The following is a 27,667-nucleotide window of genomic DNA, read 5'->3' on the forward strand; positions in this document are numbered from 1 at the left end:
CTCTTCTTAATATCTACTGCTTCTGTTAGGTCCATACCATTTCTGTCCTTTATTGTGCCCATCTTTGCTTGAAATGTTCTTTGGTATCTCTAATTTTCTTGAAGAGATCTCTAGTCTCTCCCATTCTATTGTTTTCCTCTATTTCTTTGCATTGATTGCTGAGGAACGCTTTCTTATCTCTCCTTGCTATTCTTTGGAACTCTTCAATCAAACGAGTATACCTTTCCTTTTTTCCTTTGCCTTTAGCTTCTCTTCTTTTCTCAGCTATTTTTAAGGCCTGCTCAGACAAGCATTTTGCCTTTTTTTTTTTAATTTATTTATTTTTTATTTGATAAATTTAACGCCTTTTATTTCCATACCTCATTTTACTGTGCTTTGCTTTAGTGAACTTTATAGATACATGTTTTTTTGTTTTTTTTTTTCCTTGTTAATTTTCTGTTTAGTTGATCTATCCATAAGTGTGAGTGGGGTATTAAAGTCTCCCACTATTATTGTGTTATTGTTAATTTCTCCTTTCATACTTGTTAGGATTTGTCTTACATACTGCGGTGCTCCCATGTTGGGTGGATATATATTTATAATTGTTATATCTTCTTCTTGGATTGATCCTTTGATCGTTATGTAGTGACCTTCTTTGTCTCTTTTCACAGCCTTTGTTTTAAAGTCTAATTTATCTGATACGAGTATTGAGACTCCTGCTTTCTTTTGGTCCCAATTTGCATGGAAAATCTTTTTCCAGCCCTTCACTTTCAGTCTGTATGTGTCCCCTGTTTTGAGGTGGGTCTCTTGTAGACAACATATGTAGGGGTCTTGTTTTTGTATCCATTCAGCCAGTCTTTGTCTTTTGGTTGGGGCATTCAACCCATTTAAGTTTAAGGTAATTACTAATAAGTATGATCCCGTTGCCATTTACTTTATTGTTTTGGGTTCGAGTTTATACACCATTTTTGTGTTTCCTGTCTAGAGAATATCCTTTAGTATTTGTTGGAGAGCTGGTTTGGTGGTGCAGAATTCTCTCAGCTTTTGCTTGTCTGAAAAGCTTTTGATTTCTCCTTCATACTTGAATGAAATCCTTGCTGGATACAATAATCTGGGCTGTAGGTTATTTTCTTTCATCATTTTAAGTATGTCTTGCCATTCCCTCCTGGCTTGAAGAGTTTCTATTGAAAGATCAGCTGTATCCTTATGGGAATTCCCTTGTGTGTTATTTGTTGTTTTTCCCTTGCTGCTTTTAATATTTGTTCTTTGTGTTTGATCTTTGTTAATTTGATTAATATGTGTCTTGGGGTGTTTCTCCTTGGGTTTATCCTGTTTGGGACTCTCTGGGTTTCTTGGACTTGGGTGATTATTTCCTTCCCCATACTTGAGGAGATAACATTTTGCCTTTTTTGTATTTCCTTTTCATGGGAATGGCACTCCACTCCAGTACTCTTGCCTGGAAAATCCCATGGATGGAGGAGCCTGGTAGGCTGCAGTCCATGAGGTCGCTAAGAGCCGGACACGACTGAGTGACTTCACTTTCACTTTTCACTTTCATGCATTGGAGAAGGAAATGGCAACTCACTCCAGTATTCTTGCCTGGAGAACCCCAGGGACGGGGGAGCCTCATGGGCTGCCATCTATGGGGTCGCACAGAGTCGGACACGACTGAGTGACTTCACTTTCTTGGGAATGGTTTTGATCACTGCCTCCTATACAATGTCACAAACCTCCATCCATAGTTCTTCAAGCATGTTATCAGATCTAATCCCTTTAATCTTTTTGTCACTTCTACTGTATAATCATAAGGGATTTGATTTAGGTCATACCTGAATGGTCTAATGGTTTTCCCTACTTTCTTCCATTTAAGTCTGAATTTGGCAATAAGGAGTTCATGATCTGAGCCACAGTCACCTCCTGATCTTGTTTTTGCTGACTGTGTAGAGCTTCTTCATCTTTGTTTGCAAAGAATATAATCAATCTGATTTCGATATTGACTGTCTGGTACTGTGCATGGTTTAGTCTTCTCTTGTGTTGTTGGAAGAGGGTGTTTGCTATGACCAGTGCGTTCTCTTGGCAAAACTGTGTTAGCCTTTGCCCTGCTTCTTTCTGTACTTCAAGGCCAAATTTGCCTGTTACTCCAGGTATCTCTTGACTTCCTACTTTTGCATTCCAGTCCCCTATAATGAAAAGGAGATCTTTTGGGGGAGTTAGTTCTAGAATGTCTTATAGGTCTTCATAGAACCATTCAGCTTCAACTTCTTCAGCACTAGTGATCGGGGCATAGACTTGGATTACCGTGATATTGAATGGCTTGCCTTGGAAACAAACAGAGATCACTCTGTCATTTTTGAGATTGCATCCAAGTACTGGCATTTTGGACTCTTTTGTTGACTATGAGGGCTGCTCCATTTCTTTTAAGGGATTCTTGCCCACAGCAATAGATATAATGGTCATCTGAATTAAATTAAAATTAAATTAAAAATTCCAGTCCATTTTAGTTCACTAACTCATAAATGAATGTCGACATTCACTCTTGACATCTCCTGTTTGACCACTCCCAATTTGCCTTGATCCATGAACCTAAGATTCCAGGTTCCTATGCAATATTGCTGTTTACAGCATTGGACCTTACTTCCATCACCAGCCACATCCATAACTGTGCATTGTTTTCTCTTTGGCTTTGTCTCTTCATTCTTTCTGGTGTTATTTCTCCACTTTTCTCCAGTAGCATATTGGGCACGTACCGACCTGGAGAGTTCCTCTTTCAGTGTCCTATAATTTTGCCTTTTCATACTGTTCATGGGGTTCTCAAGGCAAGAATACTGAAGTGGTTTGCCATTCCCTTCTCCAGTGGACCACATTCTGTCAGATCTCTCCACCATGACCTGCCTGTCTTGGGTTGCCCCACGGGCATGACTTAGTTTCATTGAGTTAGACAAGGCTGTGGTCCTAGTGTGATTAGATTGACTAGTTTTCTGTGAGTATGGTTTCAGTGTGTTTGCCCTCTGATGCCCTCTTGCAACACCTACCATCTTACTTGGGTTTCTCTTACCTTGGGCGTGGGGTATCTCTTCACGGCTGCTCCAGCAAAGTGCAGCCATTGCTCGTTACCTTGGACGAGGAGTATCTCCTCACCGCTGCCCTTCCTGACCTTCAACATGGGATAGCTCCTCTAGGCCCTCCTGCACACGTGCAGCCATGGCTCCTTGGACGTGGGGTTGAATACTGAAAGAGAAACTCCACAGGTCAGTAGGTGCCCAGTGTGCTACTGGAGATCAGTGGAGAAATAACTCCAGAAAGAATGAAGGGATGGAGCCAAAGCAAAAACAATACCCAGCTGTGGATGTGACTGGTGATAGAAGCAAGGTCCGATGCTGTAAAGAGCAATATTGCATAGGAACCTGGAATGTCACGTCCATGAATCAAGGCAAATTGGAAGTGGTCAAACGAGAGATGGCAAGAGTGAATGGCGACATTCTAGGAATCAGCGAACTGAAATGGACTGGAATGGGTGAATTTAACTCCGATGACCATTATATCTACTACTGTGGGCAGGAATCCCTCAGAAGAAATGGAGTAGCCATTATGGTCAGCAAAAGAGTCCAAAATACAGTACTTGGATGCAATCTCAAAAACGACAGAATGATCTCTGTTCGTTTCCAAGGCAAACCATTCAATATCACAGTAATCCAAGTCTATGCCCCAACCAGTAATGCTGAAGAAGCTGAAGTTGAATGGTTCTATGAAGACCTACAAGACCTTCTAGAACTAACACCCAAAAAAGATGTCCTTTTCATTATAGGGGACTGGAATGCAAAAGTAGGAAGTCAAGAAACACCTGGAGTAACAGGCAAATTTGGCCTTGGAATACAGAATGAAGCAGGGCAAAGACTAATAGTTTTGCCAAGAGAACGCACTGGTCATAACAAACACCCTCTTCCAACAACACAAGAGAAGACTGTATACATGGACATCACCAGATGGTCAACACCAAAATCAGATTGATTCTATTCTTTGCAGCCAAAGATGGAGAAGCTCTATACAGTCAGCAAAAAGAAGACCAGGAGCTGACTGGCTCAGACCATGAACTCTTTATTGCCAAATTCAGACTTAAATTGAAGAAAGTAGGGAAAATCACTAGACTATTCAGGTATGACCTAAATCAAATCCCTTATGATTGTACAGTGGAAGTGAGAAATAGATTTAAGGGCCTAGATCTGATAGATAGAGTGCCTGATGAGCTATGGAATGAGGTTCGTGACATTGTACAGGAGACAGGAATCAAGACCATTCCCATGGAAAAGAAATGCAAAAAAGCAAAATGGCTGTCTGGGGAGGCCTTACAAATAGCTGTGAAAAGGAGAGAAGCGAAAAGCAAAGGAGAAAAGGAAAGATATAAGCATTGAATGCAGAGTTCCAAAGAATAGCAAGAAGAGATAAGAAAACCTTCTTCAGCCATCAATGCAAAGAAACAGAGGAAAACAACAGAATGGGAAAGACTAGGGATATCTTCAAGAAAATCAGAGATACCAAAGGAACATTTCATGCAAAGATGGGCTCGATAAAGGACAGAAATGGTATGGACCTAACAGAAGCAGGAGATATTAAGAAGAGATGGCAAGAATACACAGAAGAATTGTACAAAAAGATCTTCACAACCCAGATAATCACGATGGTGTGATCACTGACCTAGAGCCAGACATCCTGGAATGTGCAGTCAAGTGGGCCTTAGAAAGCATCACTATGAACAAAGCTAGTGGAGGTGATGGAATTCCAATTGAGCTATTCCAAATCCTGACAGATGATGCTGTGAAGGTGCTGCTCTCAATATGCCAGCAAATTTGGAAAACCCAGCAGTGGCCACAGGACTGGAAAAGGTCAGTTTTCATTCCAATCCCCAAGAAAGGCAATGCCAAAGAATGCTCAAACTACCGCACAATTGCACTCATCTCACGCTCTAGTAAAGTAATGCTTAAAATTCTCCAAGCCAGGCTTCAGCAACATGTGAACCGTGAACTTCCTGATGTTCAAGCTGGTTTTAGAAAAGCAGAGGAACCAGAGATCAAATTGCCAACATCCACTGGATCATGGAAAAAGCAAGAGAGTTCCAGAAAAACATCTATTTCTGCTTTATTGACTATGCCAAAGCCTTTGACTGTGTGGATCACAATAAACTGTGGAAAATTCTGAAAGAGATGGGAATACCAGACCACCTGACCTGCCTCTTGAGAAATCTGTATGCAGGTCAGGAAGCAGCAGTTAGAACTGGACATGGAACAACAGACTGGTTCCAAATAGGAAAAGGAGTTCGTCAAGGCTGTATATTGTCACCCTGCTTATTTAACTTATATGCAGAGTACATCATGAGAAACGCTGGACTGGAAGAAACACAAGCTGGAATCAAGATTGCTGGGAGAAGTATCAGTAAGCTCAGACATGCAGATGACACCACCCTTATGGCAGAAAGTGAAGAAGAACTCAAAGCCTCTTGATGAAAGTGAAAGTGGAGAGTGAAAAAGTTGGCTTAAAGCTCAACATTCAGAAAACGAAGATCATGGCATCCGGTCTCATCACTTCATGGCAAATAGATGGGGAAACAGAGGAAACAGTGTCAGACTTTATTTTTCTGGGCTCCAAAATCACTACAGATGGTGACTGCAGCCATGAAATTAAAACATGCTTACTCCTTGGAAGGAAAGTTATGACCAACCTAGATAGCATATTCAAAAGCAGAGACATTGCTTTGCTGACAAAGGTTCGTCTAGTCAAGGCTATGGTTTTTCCTGTGGTCATGTATGGATGTGAGAGTTGGACTGTGAAGAAGGCTGAGCGCCAAAGAATTGATGCTTTTGAACTGTGGTGTTGGAGAAGACTCTTGAGAGTCCCCTGGACTGCAAGGAGATCCAACCAGTCCATTCTGAAGGAGATCAGCCCTGGGATTTCTTTGGAAGGAATGATGCTAAAGCTGAAACTCCAGTACTTTGGCCACCTCATGCGAAGAGTTGACTCATTGGAAAAGACTCTGATGCTGGGAGGGTTGGGGGCAAGAGGAGAAGGGGACAACAGAGGATGAGAAGGCTGGATGGCATCACTGACTCGATGGATGTAAGTCTGAGTGAACTCCAGGAGGTGGTGATGGACAGGGAGGCCTGGTGTGCTGCGATTCATGGGGTTGCACAGAGTTGGACACGACTGAGCGACTGATCTGATCTGACAGGGCATGGCTTATAGTTTCATTGAGTTAGACAAGGCTGTGGTCCATGTGATCAGTTTGATTAGGTTTCTGTGATTGTAGTTTTCAATCTGTCTGCCCTCTGAGGGATAAGGATAAGAGGCTTATGGAATTTTCTTGATGGGAGAGACTGACTGTGGGGAAAACTGGGTCTTGTTCTGATGGGCGGGGCCATGCTCAGTAATTCGTTAATCCAATTTTCTGTTGATGGGCGAGGCCCTCTTCCGTCCTTGTTTTTTGACCTAAGACCAAACTATGGTGGAGGTAATGAAGATAATGGCAGCCTCCTTCAAAAGGTCCCACGCCTGCATGGCCGTACACAGTGCCCCCGACCCTGCAGCAGGCCACCGCCACCCCACTGCCTCCACTGGAGCCTCCTGGACACTCACAGGCAAGTCTGGGTCAGTCTCTTGTGGAGTTACTGCTCCTTTCTCCTGGATCCTGGTGCCCACAAGGTTTTGTTTGTGCCCTCCAAAGGTCTGTTTCCCCAGTCCTGTGTAAGTTCTATAATCAAATCCCACTGGCCTCCAAAGTCAAATTATCTGGGATTTCTCAGTCCCTTTGCCAGATCCTCAGGTTGGGACATCTGTTGTGGGTCCTAGAACTTTCTTAACAGTGCAAGGATTTCTTTGGTATAATTGTTTTGCAGTTTGTGGGTTGTCTGCTCTGCTGCTCTATGCTGGGGTTAATGGCGACCTCCTCCAAGAGGGCTTATGCCACAGGCTGTGTGACCAGGTAGCTGCACCCAGAGCCCCTGCAGCAGGCCACTGCTGACTCGTACCTGTGCAGGAGACTCAAGCAGGTCTGGTCAGTGTCTGTGGGGTCTCTGGGTCCTGGTGCACACAAGGTTTAGTTTGAACCCTCTGAGCATCTCTGGCAGGTATGGGGTTTGTTTCTAAATGCTGTTTCACCCCTCCTACCATCTTACTGGGGCTTCTCCTTTGCCCTTGGACGTGGGGTATCTTTTTTTGGTCAGATCCAACATTCTCCTGTAGATGGTTGTTCAGCAGCGAGTTGTTATTTTGGAGTTCTCATAAAAGATAAGTGCCCACATCCTTCTACCCCACCATCTTGCCAGCACAAAACTAGTCTTTTGCATTCTACTGTTTTCCTCTATTTGTTGCAATGATCACTGAAGAAGGCTTTCTTATCTCTCCTTGCTATTCTTTGGAACTCCGCATTCAAATGGGTATATCTTTCCTTTTCTCCTTTGCTTTTCACTTCTCCTTTTCTCAGCTATTTGTAGGGCCTCCTTAGACAACCATTTTGCCTTTTTTCATTTCTTTTTTCTTGGGGATGGTCTTGATCACTGCCTCCTGTACGATATCATGAACTTCCACCATAGTTCTTCAGGTACTCTGCCTACCAGATCTAATCCCTCGAATCTGTTTGTCAGCACACAACTACATATAAAATAGATAACTAACAGGCACCTACTGTATAGCACAGGAAACTCTAGTCAGTATTCTTAATAACCTATATGAGAAAAGAAATGGAAAAAAATTGGATAAATGTATGTGTATAACTGAATCTCTTCACTGTACACTTGAAAGTAACACAACATTGTAAATCAATTATACTCCAATAAAAATATTTAAAAGATCAATAAAGTACTTTTAAGCCTTGAAAGTCTGAATATTATATAAAAACTGACCCTTAACTTTAGGTTAACTTTCATACATGATAATCAAAAACATGTTACTAGATAATAATCCAGTAAAGCTATATAATAATGAAATACACTAAGAAAAATAATAATAATATTAATGATAACAACAACTACAATTGTACCAACTGTGATCGAGTGCTTTATGTCAGTGCCTTCTCTAATCTTTATGCAGCCTAATGAAACAGTTATTACATTCATTTTTCAGAAGAAGAAACTGAAGCTTAGATAAATAACATATGTTACATGTGGTGCCACCGCTGGTTGGCAATGACACTAAGACTCAATCTCAAATTGCCTTGACTCCAGGGTCAAGTCCTTTGGTACCTCACAACATTGTCCTTCTAATGTATAGAAATATAAAGAACAGAATATGCAAAATCATTGTTTGTCTTTAAAAAAGGAAAAACAATATAAATGATATGAGTCAGAGATGTGAAGTTTCTTGAACATACACACATTCATCTAAAATGAGGGGTCAGTATGATCCACTTATCATCCTTAGGGCTACTTTCCCAAATTTTATACAGATGCTCATCATTCCTAGAGACAAAATAAATTTGCCTCTAGTAACTCCCATGTTATTCCAGAAAAGTTTGTGGTAAAGTTTTAGTTGCTCTGACAGAAATGTGTTAATTCATACGTACCTGAGTTTCTCTCTAATGGTAAAGATGTCTGCTATCCCCGCTACATATGAGTCTTATGTCCCCTCAGTCATACCTGAGTTTAGTTCTGGTCAACCAGTTGGCTGTAATTACCCTCTATCACAGTATAATCCTACTACACATGAATGAGGAGTCTCTAATTTAAATACTTCAACAGAAAACCAAGCACAGTTCAAGAGTGCAGACCTGCCTGAAGGCTTTGGAAAATAAAAAAGGCTCTCAGTCAGTGAATATGTGTGTCCAGTTATTAGGCTGGACATAGATTCAGATGAGCAGGATTATACATAGGAAACCCTAAAGATACCACCAGAAAATTACTAGAGCTGATCAATGAATTGAGTAGAGTTGCAGGATACAAAATTAATACAAATCCCTTGTATTATACATAGAAAACCCTAGAGATGTGACCAGATGAGAAGTGGGGAATACCAACATTGTGTGCGGTTGTTGGTGTTAGCACCATCAAGAGATGCCAACCTTTAGTTGTACAACCCTTTTAAAGCAGTTATTAAGTCTCAGCCACTTCTGTGGAATATACCCCCTTGAAATTCAAGTAGTTTTTATCTGGCTGGGCAGGTTAAACTAGCTATAAAATTGAAATTCAATAGTGATGGTCAGAGGTTTCAAAATCTTGGTCACAGACTGTTGTTGGTCACAGAAATCCAGTGTCACATTAAGAGCTTTAGTCTAAGAAGCCTGAGAATCTAGGTTCATATTCTGACTCTGTGACCTCAGACACATCAAATCATATCTGTGAATCTGTTTATTTTAGATATAAGTGAATACACTAGCCTAGATTATTTTGAGACCTCTTTCAGTTTCTCAGATCCTTTTTTTCCTGCCCAAAGCCTAGATAACTTACTTTAGGAAAAAATCATCTGCCTCCAGAATAGCCCATCACCAGAATATCAGTTCCAGAAGAGGAAGGTGTCTGACTGCTTTCCCTTGCCTTCATCCACTCCCTGGAATGGTACCTTGCATAAAGTCATCCAAATTTCTGAACCTAAGATACTGCCGATTGAAAGGCACTGCTATTCTAAAAGAAAGAAAACTGCTTCTAGTGCATTATAAAATGCCATTGAACGGTAATCCTGTATGTGAGAGGGCAAAAGAGACACAGATGTATAGAACAGTCTTTTGGACTCTGTGGGAGAGGGAGAGGGTGGGATGATTTGGGGGAATGGCATTGAAACATGTATAATATCATATATGAAATGAATCGCCAGTCCAGGTTCGATGCATGATACTGGATGCTTGGGGCTGGTGCACTGAGACGACCCAGAGGGATGGTACAGGGAGGGAGGTGGGAGGGGGGTTCAGGATGGGGAACACGTGTACACCCGTGGCGGATTCATGTTGATGTATGGTAGAACCAATACAATATTGTAGGGTGGTTGGCCTCCAATTGAAATGAACAGATTTATATTTAAAAAATAATAATAAAATAATATTAATAAAAAATAAAATAAAGAATACTTTGCCATATTAGATATATTCCAACGTGGGGGAAATGCACCTTAGAATCAGTGAAAGTTTTTCATCTACTCCTGTTCTTGCATTCTCCTTTCCACCTTTTAAACATACTATTTTTAAAAAAATACATCTAATTCTTATGGCTCTGTTCACCTCTGTCAGAAACATTTTCAGTGTTTTTTTGGCTTTGTTTTTGTAGTAAAGGTCCCTCATGCTCAGTGTAGTGACAGTGTGATTTGTGTTGACCTTATCTGATGGCCTGTGGCTGTCTTCTCTTCCTGGCTAGTTTTTAGGCAAATTTATGGGAGCCCCTGCAGGATGGGCATCATGGGAATACAGATCTCATACCAACCAGTATGTGGCTAATTTTCCAACAGGCAATCCTTTTTCCACTGACAGCCTTGGGTGGATACCAGAGTTCTTGTAATTTCCTGAACCAAAGGATTGAATAATGGCATTTCTGCCTCTCTACTTAGCTCAGTCCAGGCTCCTGGGGTACCAGCCTGATATAGCACCCACTTCCTGCTCGCTCCCCACCATGAACCCCAGGAATGACTTCAGAGTCTTTTAAACCTAAGCCAGATTTGGCAAATGATTTACAGAAGCAGTAAGTCCTTCCAAGTTCTTTCTTTTCTGTATCACACCACTCCCAGCCACAAGTCATTATGCTCATAAAATTCAAGTGGACATTTTTGACTCTTTTTCAGAATTATCAAATGTATTTTCCTTCTTTTGTATCTTGTTTTCTCTGGGTGTCATAGAAGATCAAACTATCCTTTCATGAGTCACAGATCTTCCTGAGGTGTTTGAGGCTTTTAATTTTTAGGGTTATTGTATATACTAGGATAGAAGTAATCATTCACATAAGAAAAGCTTATAAAAGGGTCAAGCATGTAAAAACCAGGCTAACAATGATTTACCGTGTAATACAAGAACAGTGTTTTATATCTATAATCACCTGTATAATCAGTATATATATATATATATATATATATATATGTATATATATATCTGAATCACTTTGCTGTACACCTGAAACTAACACAATATTTTAAACCAACTATATTCAATAAAAAAAAATCATGCTCAGTGCAGTTGACCTTGATTAGATAAGAGTTTAGTGAGAGTTTAACTTGAAAAAAGTTACTTTTTAAAACATTCCTGTTTTTAGCTTCCTTCCCATCTCAAAGTGCTTCTGTTCTACCCAAGATTACAGAGGAGGCCTGACCCCTTGGTGTTAAGTTAGCTTCATGAATTTTCCTTTTGTCTTTCCCACAGCTGAGCAAGAGGAGGAAGCCCACCCTGAATACAAATATGGAAATGAACTTTCTGCAGATGACTTGGGTCACAAGGAAGCTATTGCCAATAGTGTCAAGAAGGTCAGAGTCTTGGTGCTCTTTGCTTTCATGACTTCCAAGAGATGGCAGCTGGTAGTTATGCCATTTCGGAAATGTGAGAGCCACAAGAGAATACGGTAGCCTGTAATTCACCTTCTCAGTGGGGTGGCCAGAATCAGCATCTGACCTCGAGGCACGCACAGTACAGTGACTCTTCGGCCATGCCTAGTGTTGACCCCTAGACCCCTACCTCTTTGGCCCATGTCTTTCAAATGTTATTTATTTCCTTATGACACGTGAGCAGGAAGACAGCAGCAGCACCCCAGCAGCAAAGGTGATGCTGTTCAGATCGAGTTAATGACCCCAATCATCCCAGCAAACCCTCATTAGAAAATCAGTGCTACCCATTGGAGGTCTCATCTCTCTCCTAACATAGAATAAGCACCAGTATATTAATCACCTTTGTGTGTGTGTGTGTGTGTGTGTGTGTGTGTGTGTGTTATGGAAACATTTATGGTCTGCTGTCTTAACACCTTTCAAGTATATATGCGTGCTAAGTCACTTTGTCCTATCCGACTCTTCGCTACCCCAATGGACTGTAGTCCACCAGGCTCCTCTGTCGATGGATTCTCCAGGCAAGAATACGGAGTGGATTGTCATTTCCTCCTTCAGGGGATCTTCCTGACTCAGGGATCAAACCTATGCCTCTTATGTCTCCTGCATTGGCAGGCAGATTCACTGCTCTCACCACCTGGGATGGAATAGTATTGTTAACTCTAGTCACCATGCTGTCCGTGACATCCCCAGGACTTACTCATCTTATAACCGGAAGTTCATACCCTCTGAGCATCTCATTCCCCAACCCCCACTGGGGCCCGGCAAAGTGGGTGGTTTTTAATACTAGTGAGTGATAGAGTAAGAAGATGCAAGAGTGTCCACTGGATCGCTAGCCTGGGGGTCATGGTGACCTTGAAAAGAGGAGTTTTGGGGTGGGTAGGGACCCTTGAACAGACACATCTAAGTGAGGAGAAGCAATACTTTTGAGTAGTTTTGCTGTGAAGGGGAACCAGTGGTTAAAGGGAACCCAGGAGTCCAGAGGCAGTTAATTTTAGAATAAATAAATCCAGGGTGATGACTGAATCCTTTGACATGGTCTTTGATGGGAGCAGTAGTACTTCATCTTTAAAGACAACGGATGAAGATGCAGGTAGGTGTATACAGTAGGTGCTAGAAAACGAGACCAAATTTATCTGCTGAGTGAAGCCAGGAGAATACTACCATTACGTTTACCTTTTCTGATATAGAGCATTGCAGCTACTTTCAGATTATTAGATGCCTTCTAATTATCCACCTTTATCCGCACCCAGACATGAGTGTTGACTTGCTCAAGAGTGATCCTTTACATACCAGAGGAGGTGGTCACACCGATTATTTCCCAAGCCCCATCACTAGATCACTAACTAAATTACCTTAAGGAAGCACTAAATAGGTGAAGACTATCAGCCAAAATGGAGATAAGCATTAAGATGAGCTTTTCTGGTGTGGAAGAGAGTTACACCATGATATCCTTTCAGTTCTCACTGTATCTGTGGCCTTATGTCACCAGTAATGTCCTATCTTAACAGATAAATAGAATAGCAGGTGTACAGGTAACTAACATATTTAAATATCCACAGGTGAGGGGCTAGTACACTTGGAGTTTCTCCCTTTAGAGAAGTAAATTATTTTCTTTCTCTAATTTAGGCTTCAGATGACCTTGAACATGAAAACAGCAAAAAGGTAACAAAACAATTCCATTGTGCATTTTGTTTTCATTATTAGAAACTATGTGGTCATTCAATATTGAACAGGTGTTACTAACTGCTGTTTATTCTGTCTTCTCCCACCCACTGCCCATGAAATATCAGACTATAGGGATAATATTTACGTGCTCAGTGCATCTACTTACAAGAGTCTTCAAAAGAAAAAATTAACCATGTGATGAAATGATTATCTCCTGATAGAATCACAAAACCTAGGGCAGACAAATAAGATGATTTTTCTAAAAATAAGTGTTTGGGCATTTAGGTATATTCTTAGTTAGCATTTGAGATTTCATTCCTAGACAATGGACAAAGGCATGTATAATTCTTCTACTGTATGTTTATTGATAATTAGTAATGCCAGTACCATAAGCTGGGTACCGGGCTGATTCCCTGGATGACAACCTTGTTACTGTCAGTCATCATGTGTAGCAAATACAGTCCGACCCACTAACCGCATGAGAAGGCTAAGGCCTTAAAGATGAAAATAACTTGGTCACAGCTGCTTAGCTAACAAACATCAATGATCAAAGATCAGCTTATCTTTGTTGACCCCAGTATCTTAAGAAATTCTAGTAGAAGAGAATTTCACAAGTATCTTAGGAGAAGACTGGGATCAGACTTAACCAGAATTATTCCAGACTTTAGACAGTAAGAATATTGGGTTTTCCTTCAAATAAGATAGGACCCCATAGACAAGAAAATAGTACTTTCTGAAGCCCTGATGTGGGAATCAAATCATAAAGTAAATTTCTGCCTCTGGCTGCCAACAGTTTCACAACTGTAACACACCATGTACTTTTATTAAAAGGACCACTTTGATGTCATGAGCTGTGAAGAGGATATAACAATTAAAAATATTACTTTACTTCCCTTATGATAAAGTCAAAATTCAGTTCACTTCAGTTCAGTTCGGTCAGTCATGTCCGACTCTTTGCGACCCCGTGAATCACAGCACACTGGGCCTTCCTGTCTATCACCAACTCCTGGAGTTCACTCAAACTCATGTCCATCAAGTTGGTGATGCCATCCAGCCATCTCATCGTTGTCCCCTTCTCCTCCTGCCCCCAATTCCTCCCAACATCAGGGTCTTTTCCAATGAGTCAACTCTTCGTATGAGGTGGCCAAAGTATTGGAGTTTCAGCTTCAGCATCAGTCCTTCCAATGAACACCCAGGACTAATCTCCTTTAGGATGGACTGGTTGGATCTTCTTGCAGTCCCAGGGACTCCAAGAGTCTTCTCCAACACCACAGTTCAAAAACATCAATTCTTCTGCACTCAGCTTTCTTCACAGTCCAACTCTCACATCCATACATGACCACTGGAAAAACCACAGCCTTGACTAGACAGACATTAAGTAATGTCAAATAAAGCTCCTAGAATGGATACAATGTGAAATTGACTAACAGCCTTTCAAAACACCAATATACTTGGAACAAAGACCTTTCCATTTTGCTATCAAATGAATTTCCTGACCTATAGGTCATTTTTATTTTCAGATTCAGTGTATTCATGATTATGTGCTCAATGAACTCTCAAATTTTAACTGGGGACATTTGAAAACATGATTTTTAAAAATGTCAACAAGTTACATTATTTGTTAATTTATTGGCTTTTATTGGTGAAATCAGTTTGATGATCTAAAATGTTATCAGGTAAACAAAATGGCCGGGCCATTTTTTTAACAAATGAATTGACTGATATGAGTCAATAGTTTATTCATCCTGGAGTATTGATCTCAATTAAATATTGATCACTTCTGAAGGTGTTATTTTTGTTGTTGTTGATTGTGTTGCTTTTGTCCTGATTTACAAGAAAACAAACTAATTTGTTACTCTTTGCCTGTATGCAAAATAATGCAATTTTAATAGGTCCTGTGTAGTAGATTATCACATTAGTTTAAGAATAAGCTTTTTTTTAAATACCACAAACTATGTATATGTCTTGGTTTCCAAAAGTGTTAAGCAGGTATGGTCCCCAGACCAGCTACTTGGGAGCTAGTTAGAAATGCCATTTCTCAGGTTTCACAGCAGACTCCCTTTTTCAGAAACTCTGAGGGTGGGGCCCTGGAATCTACACTCAGACGGTAAAGCTTCTGTCTACAATGTGAGAGACCTGGGTTCGATCCCTGGGTTGGGAAGATTCCCTGGGGAAGGAAATGGCAACCCACTCCAGTACTCTTGCCTTGAAAATCCCATGGGTGGAGGAGCTTGGTGCAGGCTACTATCCATGGGGTCACAAAGAGTCGGGCACGACTGAGCAACTTCACTTTCACTTTCACCTGTACACTAAAATTGAAGGATCTCTGTTTTTTTAATTTATTTCACAACTTGTGAAATTATGAATTATAATACCTTTTATACATATTCCATAGCATTGCTCTGAACTTCAATATATTATCTGGAATAAAGTCCTTTGAAAATCTAAAAAAATGTCCCCAAAATGTAAGGTAAGGTTCATATTTTACTATTATCTCTATTTATATTATTTGGAGCCACAATAGACATTAACTTTTTTTTTTGTGACCACGCCTCAAGGCATGTGGATTCTTAGTCCCCTGACCAGGATGGAACCCATCATCCTTGTGTTAGGAGCATGGAGTCACCGGACCACCAGGGAAGTCCTGATGTTAACTTTTAAAATTATCCTTTATTGGGACTTCCCTGGCAGTCCAGTGGTTAAGACACCACACTTCCTACATGCGGAGTGTGGGTTCGATCCCTGGTCAGGGAGCTAAGATGCCACATGCATTGTGGCCAAAACACCAAAACACCAACATACAACAGAGGCAATATTGTAACAAATTTATTAAAGACTTTAAAAATGGCCCACATCAAAAAAATCTTTAAATAAATTAAAAGCTCTTTTTAAAAATTATGTTTTATTTAACATAATTGAGGAAGAGAAAAATCTTTCATCTTGGATCTGTGTCCAGATTATCTCTAGTAAGGAAGTTTGTAGGGGCTTCCCAGGTGGCTCAGTAGTAAAAAAATCCACCTGCCCGCGCAGGAAACCCAGGAGACTCGGATTTGATCCCTGGGTCAGGAAAATCCCCTGGAGGAGGATATGGTAACCCACTCCAGTATTCTTGCTTGGAGAATACCATAGACAGAGGAGCCTGGCAAGCTACAGTCCATGGGATCACAGAGTTAGGCATGACTGAGCAACTGAACACACACTCACACAAGGCAGTTTGTGGCATAAATCTGAGGCCTGCTGAAGTCACTGATGTGTGTATCCCCTTTGTTGTGCTTGTAGGGCCTGGTTACCGTAGAAGATGAGCAGGCGTGGATGGCATCTTATAAATATGTGGGTGCTACCACTAATATCCATCCGTATTTGTCCACAATGATCAACTATGCACAGCCTGTAAAGTTTCAAGGTTTCCATGTGGCTGAAGGTAACACCAAAGGTTAAATGCTATTGCCTTTTTTGTCTGCTTTTCTTTTATTGTGCTGTGATCTGACTTGCTGCCATTTCCTTTCCTGGGCATGTGGACTGTTCCATCTCACCTTATTTTTGTTGCACAGACCACACACATCCTTGGCTCATGGGGGCCTTGTGTTGTCATTTCCAGTATCGTCCACAAGGTGGCTCTGAGAGACTGGATTTGGTAGCACTCCAAGCGCATAGCCTCTTGCATTGGATACACTTTATAAGACCTATTTGAGTCAAAACCTGGTCTCTTAAAAACATAGCAAGTGATATTTTAAAACTTCTCATAACTACTTCTGGACTGGAGAAGACATAGTTCTCACTGAAAATACATATTCCAGGGGTGGCTGTGAATGTCAGTTGGTATATATATAGTTGACTCTGAATTGAATTCATCACACTTTTCTTAAGTCAGCCGTCTCCATCGTCAGAACATTAATGAAAGTAGAAGCTACTGATATCATGATGGAGCATCTGCCTCCAAAGCCTCGTGATTCAAGGTGTAATTATATTTATCGCTTGTCTTTCTGTGAGTCCGATGGCAGGGTTTCTAAGTGCATCTTTGCTTTTCTTTACAGAACGCAATATTCATTATAACATGTCTTCCTTTAATGAGTCAGTCGGTCTAGGCTACTTGAAGACACACGCCATTGAATTTGTGAAGTATCCTTATGTATTAAGTGGAATAAATGGTTGGTGAACTTTGAGTTTGGCAGGAATCTCTAAAACAGAAAGGTGGCTAATATAATATTGTGGTTGTAGAGCTAGTAAAATAGTGTATGTGAAAGACTGCAGCAGCAGGGAAAACCTGCCCAAATGCGAATTGTTTTTATAATCCACGCCGAGAACAATGGTTTTTCTCTTTAGCGTCCTTTATACATGTGAAATCCGCTCTCTACTGTCACATGTTTTTGTCAGTGTTGATCTCAGTCTTCACTGCTTTAGCTCTTTGTTATTTATTTTTCACTGCTGGGATACTCTTTTCCATTTTCCTTAATACATTACACAGTTATAATAAACGGCAAATGAGTCGCATTTACCCCAAGGGAGGCCGAGTGGACTCCAGTAATTACATGCCTCAGATTTTCTGGAACGCTGGCTGCCAGATGGTTTCGCTGAACTATCAAACCCCAGGTAGGAACTGATGTCCAGTGACCTCGAATTCCATGAGCATATTTTGACAGGACGGTGCCAAGAGTTGCTGTCAGTAGACTGTGGGCATTTTTTAAAGGAAGCAGACATATGGCAAAACAGCATGTTGTTGGATATATAGAATGGTGAGAAATTGAAAACGCAAACTAAAGTAATAAAACAATGGTAGAAGATAATAGAGTTTGATTTCAATTGAATTTCCTTTTGAAAATGCCGGGACTAATTTGCTAAACATTGTCCCCTTTTCTGAAATATGTCTAGTTTTTCTTCTTTTTGGATCAAACTTATCTTCTTGTCCAGAGACAGAATGAAATGAAAAGAATTTGAGGATCTTTGTATAGTAACTATGACTCATTTCTCCTTGGGAAAGTAGCCTTCCCACTGTTGGCATTCAGCAGGAGATCAGCAACATAGCAGAATCTCACCATAAAGATGTAGAGTATTATGGAGTAGATTCTGCTAAAATGGTGTTTAAGGAGTCCTATACACTTAGAGGTACTAATGTATAACTTATTCCTCCGAAGTGTACTCTGGCCAGGTTCCAATGTATAATATTTTTTTTTTCCTGCAAGGAGAGTAGTCAATTTTTATGAAAGCATAAATAAAATCTTTAAAGTTTTCAAAGTTTGCTTAAGAGCCTAGGATTACAATATGAGGATGAGAGACAGAAAAAATATAGTCTCTAGTTACTCACGCGAAACAGGTGAGAAATATGCCACAAAACCTATTTACCGCATCATGGTCCTTTTTTTAAAAAAATTAATCAAGTTATTTTAATTGGAGGCTAATTGTTTTACAGTATGGTGGTGGTTTTTGCCATGCATTGACATGAATCAGCCATGGGTGTACATGTGTCGCCATCCTGAAGCTCCCTCCCACCTCCCTCCCCACCCCATCCCTCAGGGTCATCCCAGTGCACCAGCTTCAGGGCACTCAAAGCATTTTAAATGCTTTAAAATGTTGGGAAAAAACATCCCTTTTGTTCTGTTCTTTTCCTCTATGAGGGTATCTCTCATCTTTCCCAGACTGGGCTTTTTTTTTTCAAGCCCATCCACCATACCTTGTAAACCTCAATGCACCGGGCTCCCTGTGATCTGGACTGACTGAAAAGTCCTATTACTTGCGTCCCTTTGGCATGGATGTGGCCCAACCGTGTTTCCCATCCTCAGTGACCAGAACTGAAGTCAGATTTCTGCTCGACACCCCTCTTGCTGCTAACTGTGCTAAACTGTGACCAGAAATCATCACGATCCTGGAGTGTTTCTAATAGAAACAAAAAAGATTAAAAGGCACTGCTGATTTTGCCTATTTAAAAAGATGTCAAGTTGTATTCTTTGTTGTCAGTGAGACCATGATGTAGATTAAATGATCCAAAGGCAGTTTATTCTCTAGGCCATCTTACGTTTTATTCTATAATGTAAGGTTTAATCCCAGTACTTTGAGAAGAAAAAAAAAAATCATCAGGAGGCCCCCCCCACCCCGTTTTTTTTGCTGATGAAAATAAAGAAGATTTTGTTTGCTTGTAAGAAAAGTCATAACCATGCTTTGCCAGTGTAGACCCCACTAGAATAATTCTTTTTAACTCATACATTTTTTTTATATGATACTTACCTAGTTTGTTTTTGATTAGTTTTAATTGAGTTTTATATTCATACAACCCTATTGGATTTCTCCAGCATACCCTCCCTCTGGGTCATAAGGCGTGTCTTCTCTAACTATATATATATATCAGCTTAGACATCTGTACTCTCGACAGTAATTCAACAGTGACTCATATATTGAATCCAAATTTGGAAGCAATGCCAACATGATCTCTATGAATGCACATTTTTTGTTTATTTTAAACTCAAGGTCATTTAAACATGGAAAAAAGAGTTGTATGCCTCTCTCTGTAAACAGATCCAGAAGTACCTTGTGGTGTTAAAAAAGACCTATCAGCCTGGGATCAGTATCTGATTTCCATTATTTAAAATCACCCCATCAGAATCTTCTTTGTCCAGGAAGATGAAGTGCTAAATTATTTTTGTCTCTTGACAGATTTAGCGATGCAGTTGAATCAGGGGAAATTTGAGTATAATGGATCGTGTGGGTAAGTAATGTGATTTAAACTGCTGTCACCATGTTCCACACTCCATACTATAGCTGTAATGAGACCGTGTCATTTTAAATTAGGGGTTGGTGAATTTAAGCGAGGTTTGAGGGGTGGGATAGAAACAAATGAAATCTCCAGGTAAATTACATCTGCAATATACATTCTTCATCAACCACAGTTTCACTAAGCAGAGTAAAAAAAAAAAAAATTAACCACTAGGTAAGCACTTTATTATACACACTCCACAGTTTAATGCTCTCGCTTTAAATTCAATAGTGGAGGCCTTTATAGCTAGGACAGATAATGATCCCTGCTCATTTGGACATGAGCAAGAGGGACAAAGATAGTAAATATGTGTATCTTACATAAGACAGAGGAATGAAGTTGATTTAGTATATAATGAAGTCCTCAGTGTTAAGTGGAATTTATTTCATCTAGGCAGACAGTTGTGTCCTCTATTAATTTTTTTCTTGTCTTGTAAATACTAGTCACCAAAAAATAATGCTATGAATGTTGTTTGAAGTACTTAAATAGTGCTCCCTAAAATCTGTGAACCAAGTAGTGAAATAGGAACTGTTAATTTCACTGAAATGCTGGAAAGTTAAATGAAAGAATGAAGTTAAAGAAAGTTCTATGGGAGAACTTTCTTGTAGTTCTTCTTTAGACATTCTGTACAAGTTCTATACCAAAAAAAAAAAGTGTGGCCATTTTTTTTTTCCTCCATGCAGATGTGCCCAAGTGGTACTGCAGGTAAATGATCTCAAACTTTGCCCAGAGCCTTCTAGACTAATCAAATAGAGTACCATTTCTTCCCACCACACTACTGTCTGAATGCCCTTGGCCTCTGTAGTTCGATACATAATGTCCAATGTTGGATACTGAAAACAGCCAATCACGATACAATTTTCAGCACTTGTGGATTCAGAATGCCGACTCCCACCTCCTCCTGCTCACCAATGCACCTGCACCCCCAGGTGGCAACCCTGTTACCAAGTCACCCACCTACAGCATACAGGACATTTGCCTCTGCTGTGTGTTTTGAAGGAAATGCAAATTGTATACCTTAAACTAATGAAGTGTTGTATTTCAATTCAGTTCAGTTCAGTTCAGTTCAGTCGCTCAGTCGTGTCCGACTCTTTGTGACCCCATGAATTGCAGCACACCAGGCCTCCCTGTCCATCACCAACTTCCGGTGTTCACTCACACTCACGTCCATTGAGTCGGTGATGCCATCCAGCCATCTCATCCTCTGTCATCCCCTTCTCCTCCTGCCCTCCACCCCTCCCAGCATCAGAGTCAAAGTATTGGAGTTTCAGCTTTAGCATCATTCCTTCCAATGAACACCCAGGACTGATCTCCTTTAGAATGAACTGGTAGGATCTCCTTGCAGTCCAAGGGACTCTCAAGAGTCGTCTGCAACACCACAGTTCAAAAGTATGAATTCTTTGGCACTCACCTTTCTTCACACTCCAACTCTCACATCCATACATGACCACTGGAAAAACCATAGCCTTGACTAGATGGACCTTTCTTGGCAAAGCAACGTCTCTGCTTTTGAATATGCTATCTAGGTTGGTCATAACTTTCTTCCAAGGAGTAAGTGTCTTAATTTCATGGCTGCAATCACCATCTGCAGTGATTTTGGAGCCCCAAAAATAAAGTCTGACTGTTTCCACTGTTTCCCCATCTGCTTCCCACGAAGTGATGGGACCAGATGCCATGATCTTCGTTTTCTGAATGTTGAGCTTTAAAGCCAAACTTTTCACTCTCCTCTTGTACTTTCATCAAGAGGCTCTTTAGTTCCTCTTCACTTTCTGCCGTAAGGGTGGTGTCATCTGCATATCTGAGGTTATTGATATTTCTCCCGGCAATCTTGATTCCAGCTTGTGCTTCATCCAGCCCAGCATTTCTCAGGATGTACTCTGCATAGAAGTTAAATAAGCAGGGTGACAATATACAGCCTTGACGTACTCCTTTTCGTATTTGGAACTAGTCTGTTGTTCCATGTCCAATTCTAACTGTTGCTTCCTGACTTGCATATAGGTTTCTCAAGAGGAAGGTCAGGTGGTCTCGTATTCCCATCTCTTGAAGAATTTTCCACAGTTTATTGTGATCCACACAGTCAAAGGCTTTGGCATAGTCAATAAAGCAGAAATAGATGTTTTTCTGGAACTCTCTTGCTTTTTCGATGATCCAGCAGATGTTGGCAATTTGATCTCTGGTTCCTCTGCCTTTTTTAAAACCAGCTTAAACATCTGGAAGTTCATGGTTCACGTATTGCTGAAGCCTGGCTTGGAGAATTTTGAGGATTACTTTACTAGCGTGTGAGATGAGTGCAATTGTGCGGTAGTTTGAGCATTCTTTGGTATTGCCTTTCTTTGGGATTGGAATGAAAACTGACCTTTTCCAGTCCTGTGGCCACTGCTGAGTTTTCCAAATTGCTAGCATATTGAGTGCAGCACTTTCACAGCATCATCTTTCAGGATTTGGAATAGCTCCACTGGAATTCCATCACCTCCACTACCTTTGTTAGTAGTGATGTAGTAAGGCGCACTTGACTTCACATTCCAGGATGTCTGGCTCTAGGTGAGTGATCACACCATCGTGATTATCTGGGTCATGAAGATCTTTTTTGTATAGTTCTTCTGTGTATTCTTGCCACCTCTTCTTAATATCTTCTGCTTCTGTTAGGTCCATACCATTTCTGTCCTTTATCGAGCCCATCTTTGCATGAAATGTTCCCTTGGTAGCTCTAATTTTCTTGAAGAGATCTCTAGTCTTTCCTGTTCTGTTGTTTTCCTCTATTTCTTTGCATTGATCGCTGAAGAAGGCTTTCTTATCTCTCCTTGTTATTCTTTGGAACTCTGCATTCAGATGTTTATATCTTTCCTTTTCTCCTTTGCTTTTTGCTTCCCTTCTTTTCACAGCAATTTGTAAGGCCTCCCCAGACAGCCATTTTGCTTTCTTGCATTTCTTTTCCATGGGGATGGTCTTGATCCCTGTCTCCTGTACAATGTCATGAAACTCTCTGTCCATAGTTCATCAGGCACTCTGTCTATCAGATCTAGGCCCTTAAATCTATTTCTCACTTCCACTCTATAATCATAAGGAATTTGATTTAGGTCATACCTGAATGGTCTAGTGGTTTTCCCTACTTTCTTCAATTTAACTCTGAATTTGGCAATATAAGGAGTTCATGGTCTGAGTCACAGTCAGCTCCTGATCTTGTTTTTGCTGACTGTATAGAGCTTCTCCATCTTTGGCTGCAAAGAATATAATCAATCTGATTTCGGTGTTGACCATCTGATGATGTCCATGTATACAGTCTTCTCTTGTGTTGTTGGAAGAGGCTGTTTGCTATGGTCATTGTATTCTCTTGGCAAAACTCTATTAGCCTCTGCCCTGCTTCATTCCGTACTCCAAGGCCACATTTACCTGTTACTCCAGGTGTTTCCTGACTTCCTACTTTTGCATTCCAGTCCCCTACAATGAAAAAGACATCTTTTTGGGGTGTTAGTTCTAAAAGGTCTTGTAAGTCTTCATAGAACTGTTCAGCTTCTTCAGCATTACTGGTTGAGGCATAGGCATGGATTACTGTGATATTGAATGGTTTGCTTTGGAAATGAACAGAGATCATTCTGTTGTTTTTGAGATTGTACTCAAGTACTGCATTTCCGACTCTTTTGTTGACTATGATGGCTACTCCATTTCTTCTGAGGGATTCCTGCCTGCAGTAGTAGATATAATGGTCATCTGAGTTAAATTCACCCATTCCAGTCCATTTTAGTTCGCTGATTCCTAGAATGTCGATGTTCACTCTTGTCATCTCCTGTTTGACCACTTCCAATTTGCCTTGATTCATGGACCTAGCATTCCAGGTTCCTATGCAATATTGCTCTTTACAGCATCAGACCTTGCCTCTATCACCAGTCACATCCACAACTGGGTGTTGTTTTTGCTTTGACTCCATCCCTTCATTCTTTCTGGAGTTATTTCTCCACTGATCTCCAGTAGCATATTGGGCACCTACCAACCTGGGGAGTTCCTCTTTCAGTGTCCTATCATTTTGCCTTTTCATACTGTTCATGAGGTTCTCAAGGCAAGAATACTGAAGTGGTTTGCCATTCCCTTCTCCAGTGGACCACGTTATGTCAGACGTCTCCACCATGACCCGTCTGTCTTGGGTGGCCCCACACGGCATGGCTTAGTTTCATTGAGTTAGACAAGGCTGTGGTCCATGTGATTAGATCGACTAGTTTTCTGTGATTATGGTTTCAGTGTATCTACCCTCTGATGCCCTCTTGCAACACCTACCGTTTTACTTGGGTTTCCCTTACCTTGGACTTGGGGTATCTCTTCACGGCTGCTCCAACAAAGTACAGCCACTGCTCCTTACCAGGGGCGAGGGGTATCTCCTCACAGCTGCCCCTCCTGACCTTGAATGTGGGGTAGCTCCTCTCTGCCCTGATATTTCAATTAGGTTGGTGCAAAAGAATTAAAGTTTTGCATTGTTGAACTTTACCATTTGGTAGTGGATACATTCTTAAATAAATCTGGGTATGTTATGCATCATTAATGCACATTTCTCACTTAATGTTTTTTTTCCTAATGACTTATTACTTGATGTTTATTTTATATTTATTTTAGACTATAGAAATGATGTTAGACAAAAAGTAAATTTGAGCGAATTTTTTATTCAAGTTCAAAATGTGTCGGAAAGCAGTGTAGACAACTCGCAACATCAACCATGCATCTGGGCCAGGAACTGCTAACGAACATAGGGTGTGGTGGTGGTTCGGAAGTTTTGCAAAGGAGACAAGAGAGATGAGGAGCATAGTGGCCGGCCATCAGAAGTTGACAGCGGCCAATTGAGAGCACTCATCAAAGCTGATCCTCTTGTGACTACCCAAGAAGTTGGCAGAAGAACTTGTTGTCGACCATTCTGTGGCCATCTGGCATTTGAAGCAAATTGGAAAGGTGATAAAGCTCAGTAAGTGGGTATCTCAGGAGCTAACTTAAAGTCAAAAACATCGTTATTTTGAAGTGTTGTCTTCCTTTACTGTACACAACAACAGCAAACTATTTCTCAATTGGATTGTGACATGCAATGAGAAGTGGATTTTATATGACACCTGGCGACAGCCGGCTCCATGGTTGGACCGAGAAGAAGCTCTGAAGAAGCCAAACTTGCACCAAAAAAAGACCATGGTCACTGGTGGTCTGCTCCCCGTCTGATCCACTACAGCTTTCTGAATCCCAGTAAAACCATTACATCTGAGAAATACGCTCAACAAATCAATGAGATGCACTGAAAACTGCAAAGTCTGCAGCCAGCCCTGGTCAACAGAAAGGCCTCAGTTCTCCATGACAATGCCCAACTGCATGTCTCACAACCAGCGCTTCAAAAGTTGAATGAATTGGGCTACGACGTTTTGCCTCATCCACCATATTCATTCAACCTCTCGCCAACCAACTACCACTTCAAGCATCTGGACAACTTTTGGCAGGGAAAATCCTTCAACAACCACCAGGAGGCAGAAAGTGCTTTCCAAGAGTTTGTCAAATCCTGAAGCATGATTTTTATGCTATAAGAATAAACAAACTTATTTCTCATTGGCAAAAATGTGTTGATTATAATGGTTCCTACTTTGATTAATAAAGATGTGTTTGAGCCTCGTTATAATGATTTAAAATTCATGGTTCAAAACCGTAATTACTTTTGTATCAACCTACTATCTCTCAATAAAACAAGGGAGAAAAAAGAAATTAAAATTATGGTTCCAAAGAAAACAATCCAGTACACGTTTAGAGTATTTTTTAAGCTGCCTTGTTATTTAGTGCCAAACATTGAGAACCAGGAGACTGTGTACATAAATTGATGGGTGGGCCCCCGTGGGGGCTGAGACCCCAGGAACAGCAATGGTAGAGGGCATAAGAGTCCTTGGCAGTAGCCCAACCAGGTCTTCCACAGGCTGATGTTGCCCTGGGCAGGTAGATGAGGCCCTGAATCTCAATTTCCTGCTGATAAAATGAAGCCAGTGATACCCGTCACCCCAGGTTTGCTGTGGCAGCTCAGTGAGTTTGAACTGAGTGTATGCATTTGATGTCCTTTACAAACTGCAAATTTCTGTGGAAAAGTGTGGTTAAAGAGCAGGAAGCTACAGCCCATGTGGCTGATGACAGGCAGAGATCACAGACTGTTGAAAGAGCCTCTTTTCACAGGAGCCTGGGGAGCGAGGTGAGGTGGGCGGAGCGGTCCTCATGTCCACACCGGCTGTGAGCCTCCCAGAGCCTTCACCTGGCTCAGGACAGGCTTTTCACCCTCCTCAGGAGTTCAGTGGCTCCTCCTGCCCAGACACGGGGTGGGCATCGTTTCTATGGAAAAGGGGCCCCGTGTTACCGAACCAAACCTGTCCACCTGTCCACACTCAGCAAAGTCCGTCAGTGGTGGGCTGTGCTGAAGGAACTTGTAGCGTTTGTTGTAAGGCCCCAGGCAAAAGAACGGGTGACTCCTGTCCTAACTGCCCCCACCCCTGGACTTCCTGAAGAATTTCAGCAAAGCATTGTTAAAGGCCAGGTGAAGTGGGTGGGGATCTGTTTTACCATAGTTCACATGCTCAGTGTCTCACCTGCTGCACTGTTTATTGCAAAATCCATTCATGAACAAGGATGGTGCTATGTTAGCCTGGTTTTTCCAGTAGTCATGTATGGATGTGAGAGTTGGACCATTAAGAAGGCTGAGTGCTAAAGAATTGATGCTTCTGAACTGTGGTGTTGGAGAAGACTCTTGAGAGGTCTTGGACTGCAAGGAAATCAAAACAGTCAAATCCTAAAGGAAACCAATCCTGAATATTCATTAGAAGGACTGATGCTGAAGCTGAAGCTCCAACACTTTGGCCACCTGATATGAAGAACCAACTCATTAGAAAAGACCCTGATGCTGGGAAAGATTGAAGGCAGGAGGAAAAGGGGATGACAGAGGATGAGATGGTTGGATGGCATCACCGACTCGATGGACAGGAGTTTGAGCAAGCTCCGGGAGTTGATGAAGGACAGGGAAGCCTGGCATGCTGCGGTCCACGAGGTTGCAAAGAGTCAGACACGACTGAGCAACTAAACAACAACAGCAGTGTTAGCCTGGGTTCTGTGCTTGTGTGTCCCTTTTTCAGAGGGACTGAAAAGTCTGACCATTCCCTGGGGCATCAGGACTACTGGAGGCATGAACAATAAGTCTCCTGTCCCCCTGCCCCTCCCCTTTTCTCCACACCCAGAGCTCTTGCCCACAGGGCAGAGAGAAGCAGTCTTTCCTGACTGTGCTGAGCTCCTGAGGAATTGTAGCTGGCAGCAGAGATGGGCCGGCTGTGAAGGACGCGCTTCGTGCAGGGGCATCGAAGTACCCTGGGGCTTTCACCCCACTGCCTTTGTCTTGCTCCTGCCCACCTACAGGGAATTTTAAAAAATCCTCATGGGCTATGTCTGAGGGTTTCTGTAAAGAGATATTCTGTGTCTTTTAGGCCTATGGTGGCAAACAGTGTAGAAACCCCTGAATCTCACAACAGTAACCAAACATCAGAAACTTACTTGGGACTCCCTGTCTAGTCTGTGGGCAGTGTGTTTAGGAGGCCACACCACTGCATCCTATAAGTGTGATTTTTACCAGGAAGTGAGCAGTAGTTTATTACAGGCTCATTTTTAAAGTTGGAAAAGCAGGAAGTACTTCTACACTTTATAATAAAATAGAGCAAACTAATTTCTGAAGTCTTTCCAGGCTTTTGGAGGAAACCCGACAGTTGCTATCAAAATACTATGATATTTTATGATTCAAAAGTA

At 41.3% G+C, this 27,667-nt stretch overlaps 1 protein-coding gene across 13 annotated transcripts in view; it reads left to right on the forward strand.

The window, feature by feature from the left end:
- The window catches only part of PLCB4 (phospholipase C beta 4), a 482,736-nt gene that overhangs the window by 386,756 nt on the left and 68,313 nt on the right, over positions 1-27,667 (forward strand). For 9 of the 13 annotated variants that reach the window (XM_061435584.1, XM_061435583.1, XM_061435586.1 and 6 more), the window contains 6 exons: positions 11,297-11,397; positions 13,099-13,134; positions 16,417-16,558; positions 17,172-17,256; positions 17,603-17,727; positions 19,783-19,834. In XM_061435584.1, coding sequence (XP_061291568.1) covers positions 11,297-11,397; positions 13,099-13,134; positions 16,417-16,558; positions 17,172-17,256; positions 17,603-17,727; positions 19,783-19,834 — 541 coding nt within the window. The remainder of the gene's footprint in view (positions 1-11,296; positions 11,398-13,098; positions 13,135-16,416; positions 16,559-17,171; positions 17,257-17,602; positions 17,728-19,782; positions 19,835-27,667) is intronic. The other 4 variants (XM_061435591.1, XM_061435590.1, XM_061435594.1 and 1 more) reach the window with 1 other exon arrangement.

Source organism: Bos javanicus, chromosome 13, assembly GCF_032452875.1.
Source record: "Bos javanicus breed banteng chromosome 13, ARS-OSU_banteng_1.0, whole genome shotgun sequence".
NCBI classification, from domain to species: domain Eukaryota; kingdom Metazoa; phylum Chordata; class Mammalia; order Artiodactyla; family Bovidae; genus Bos; species Bos javanicus.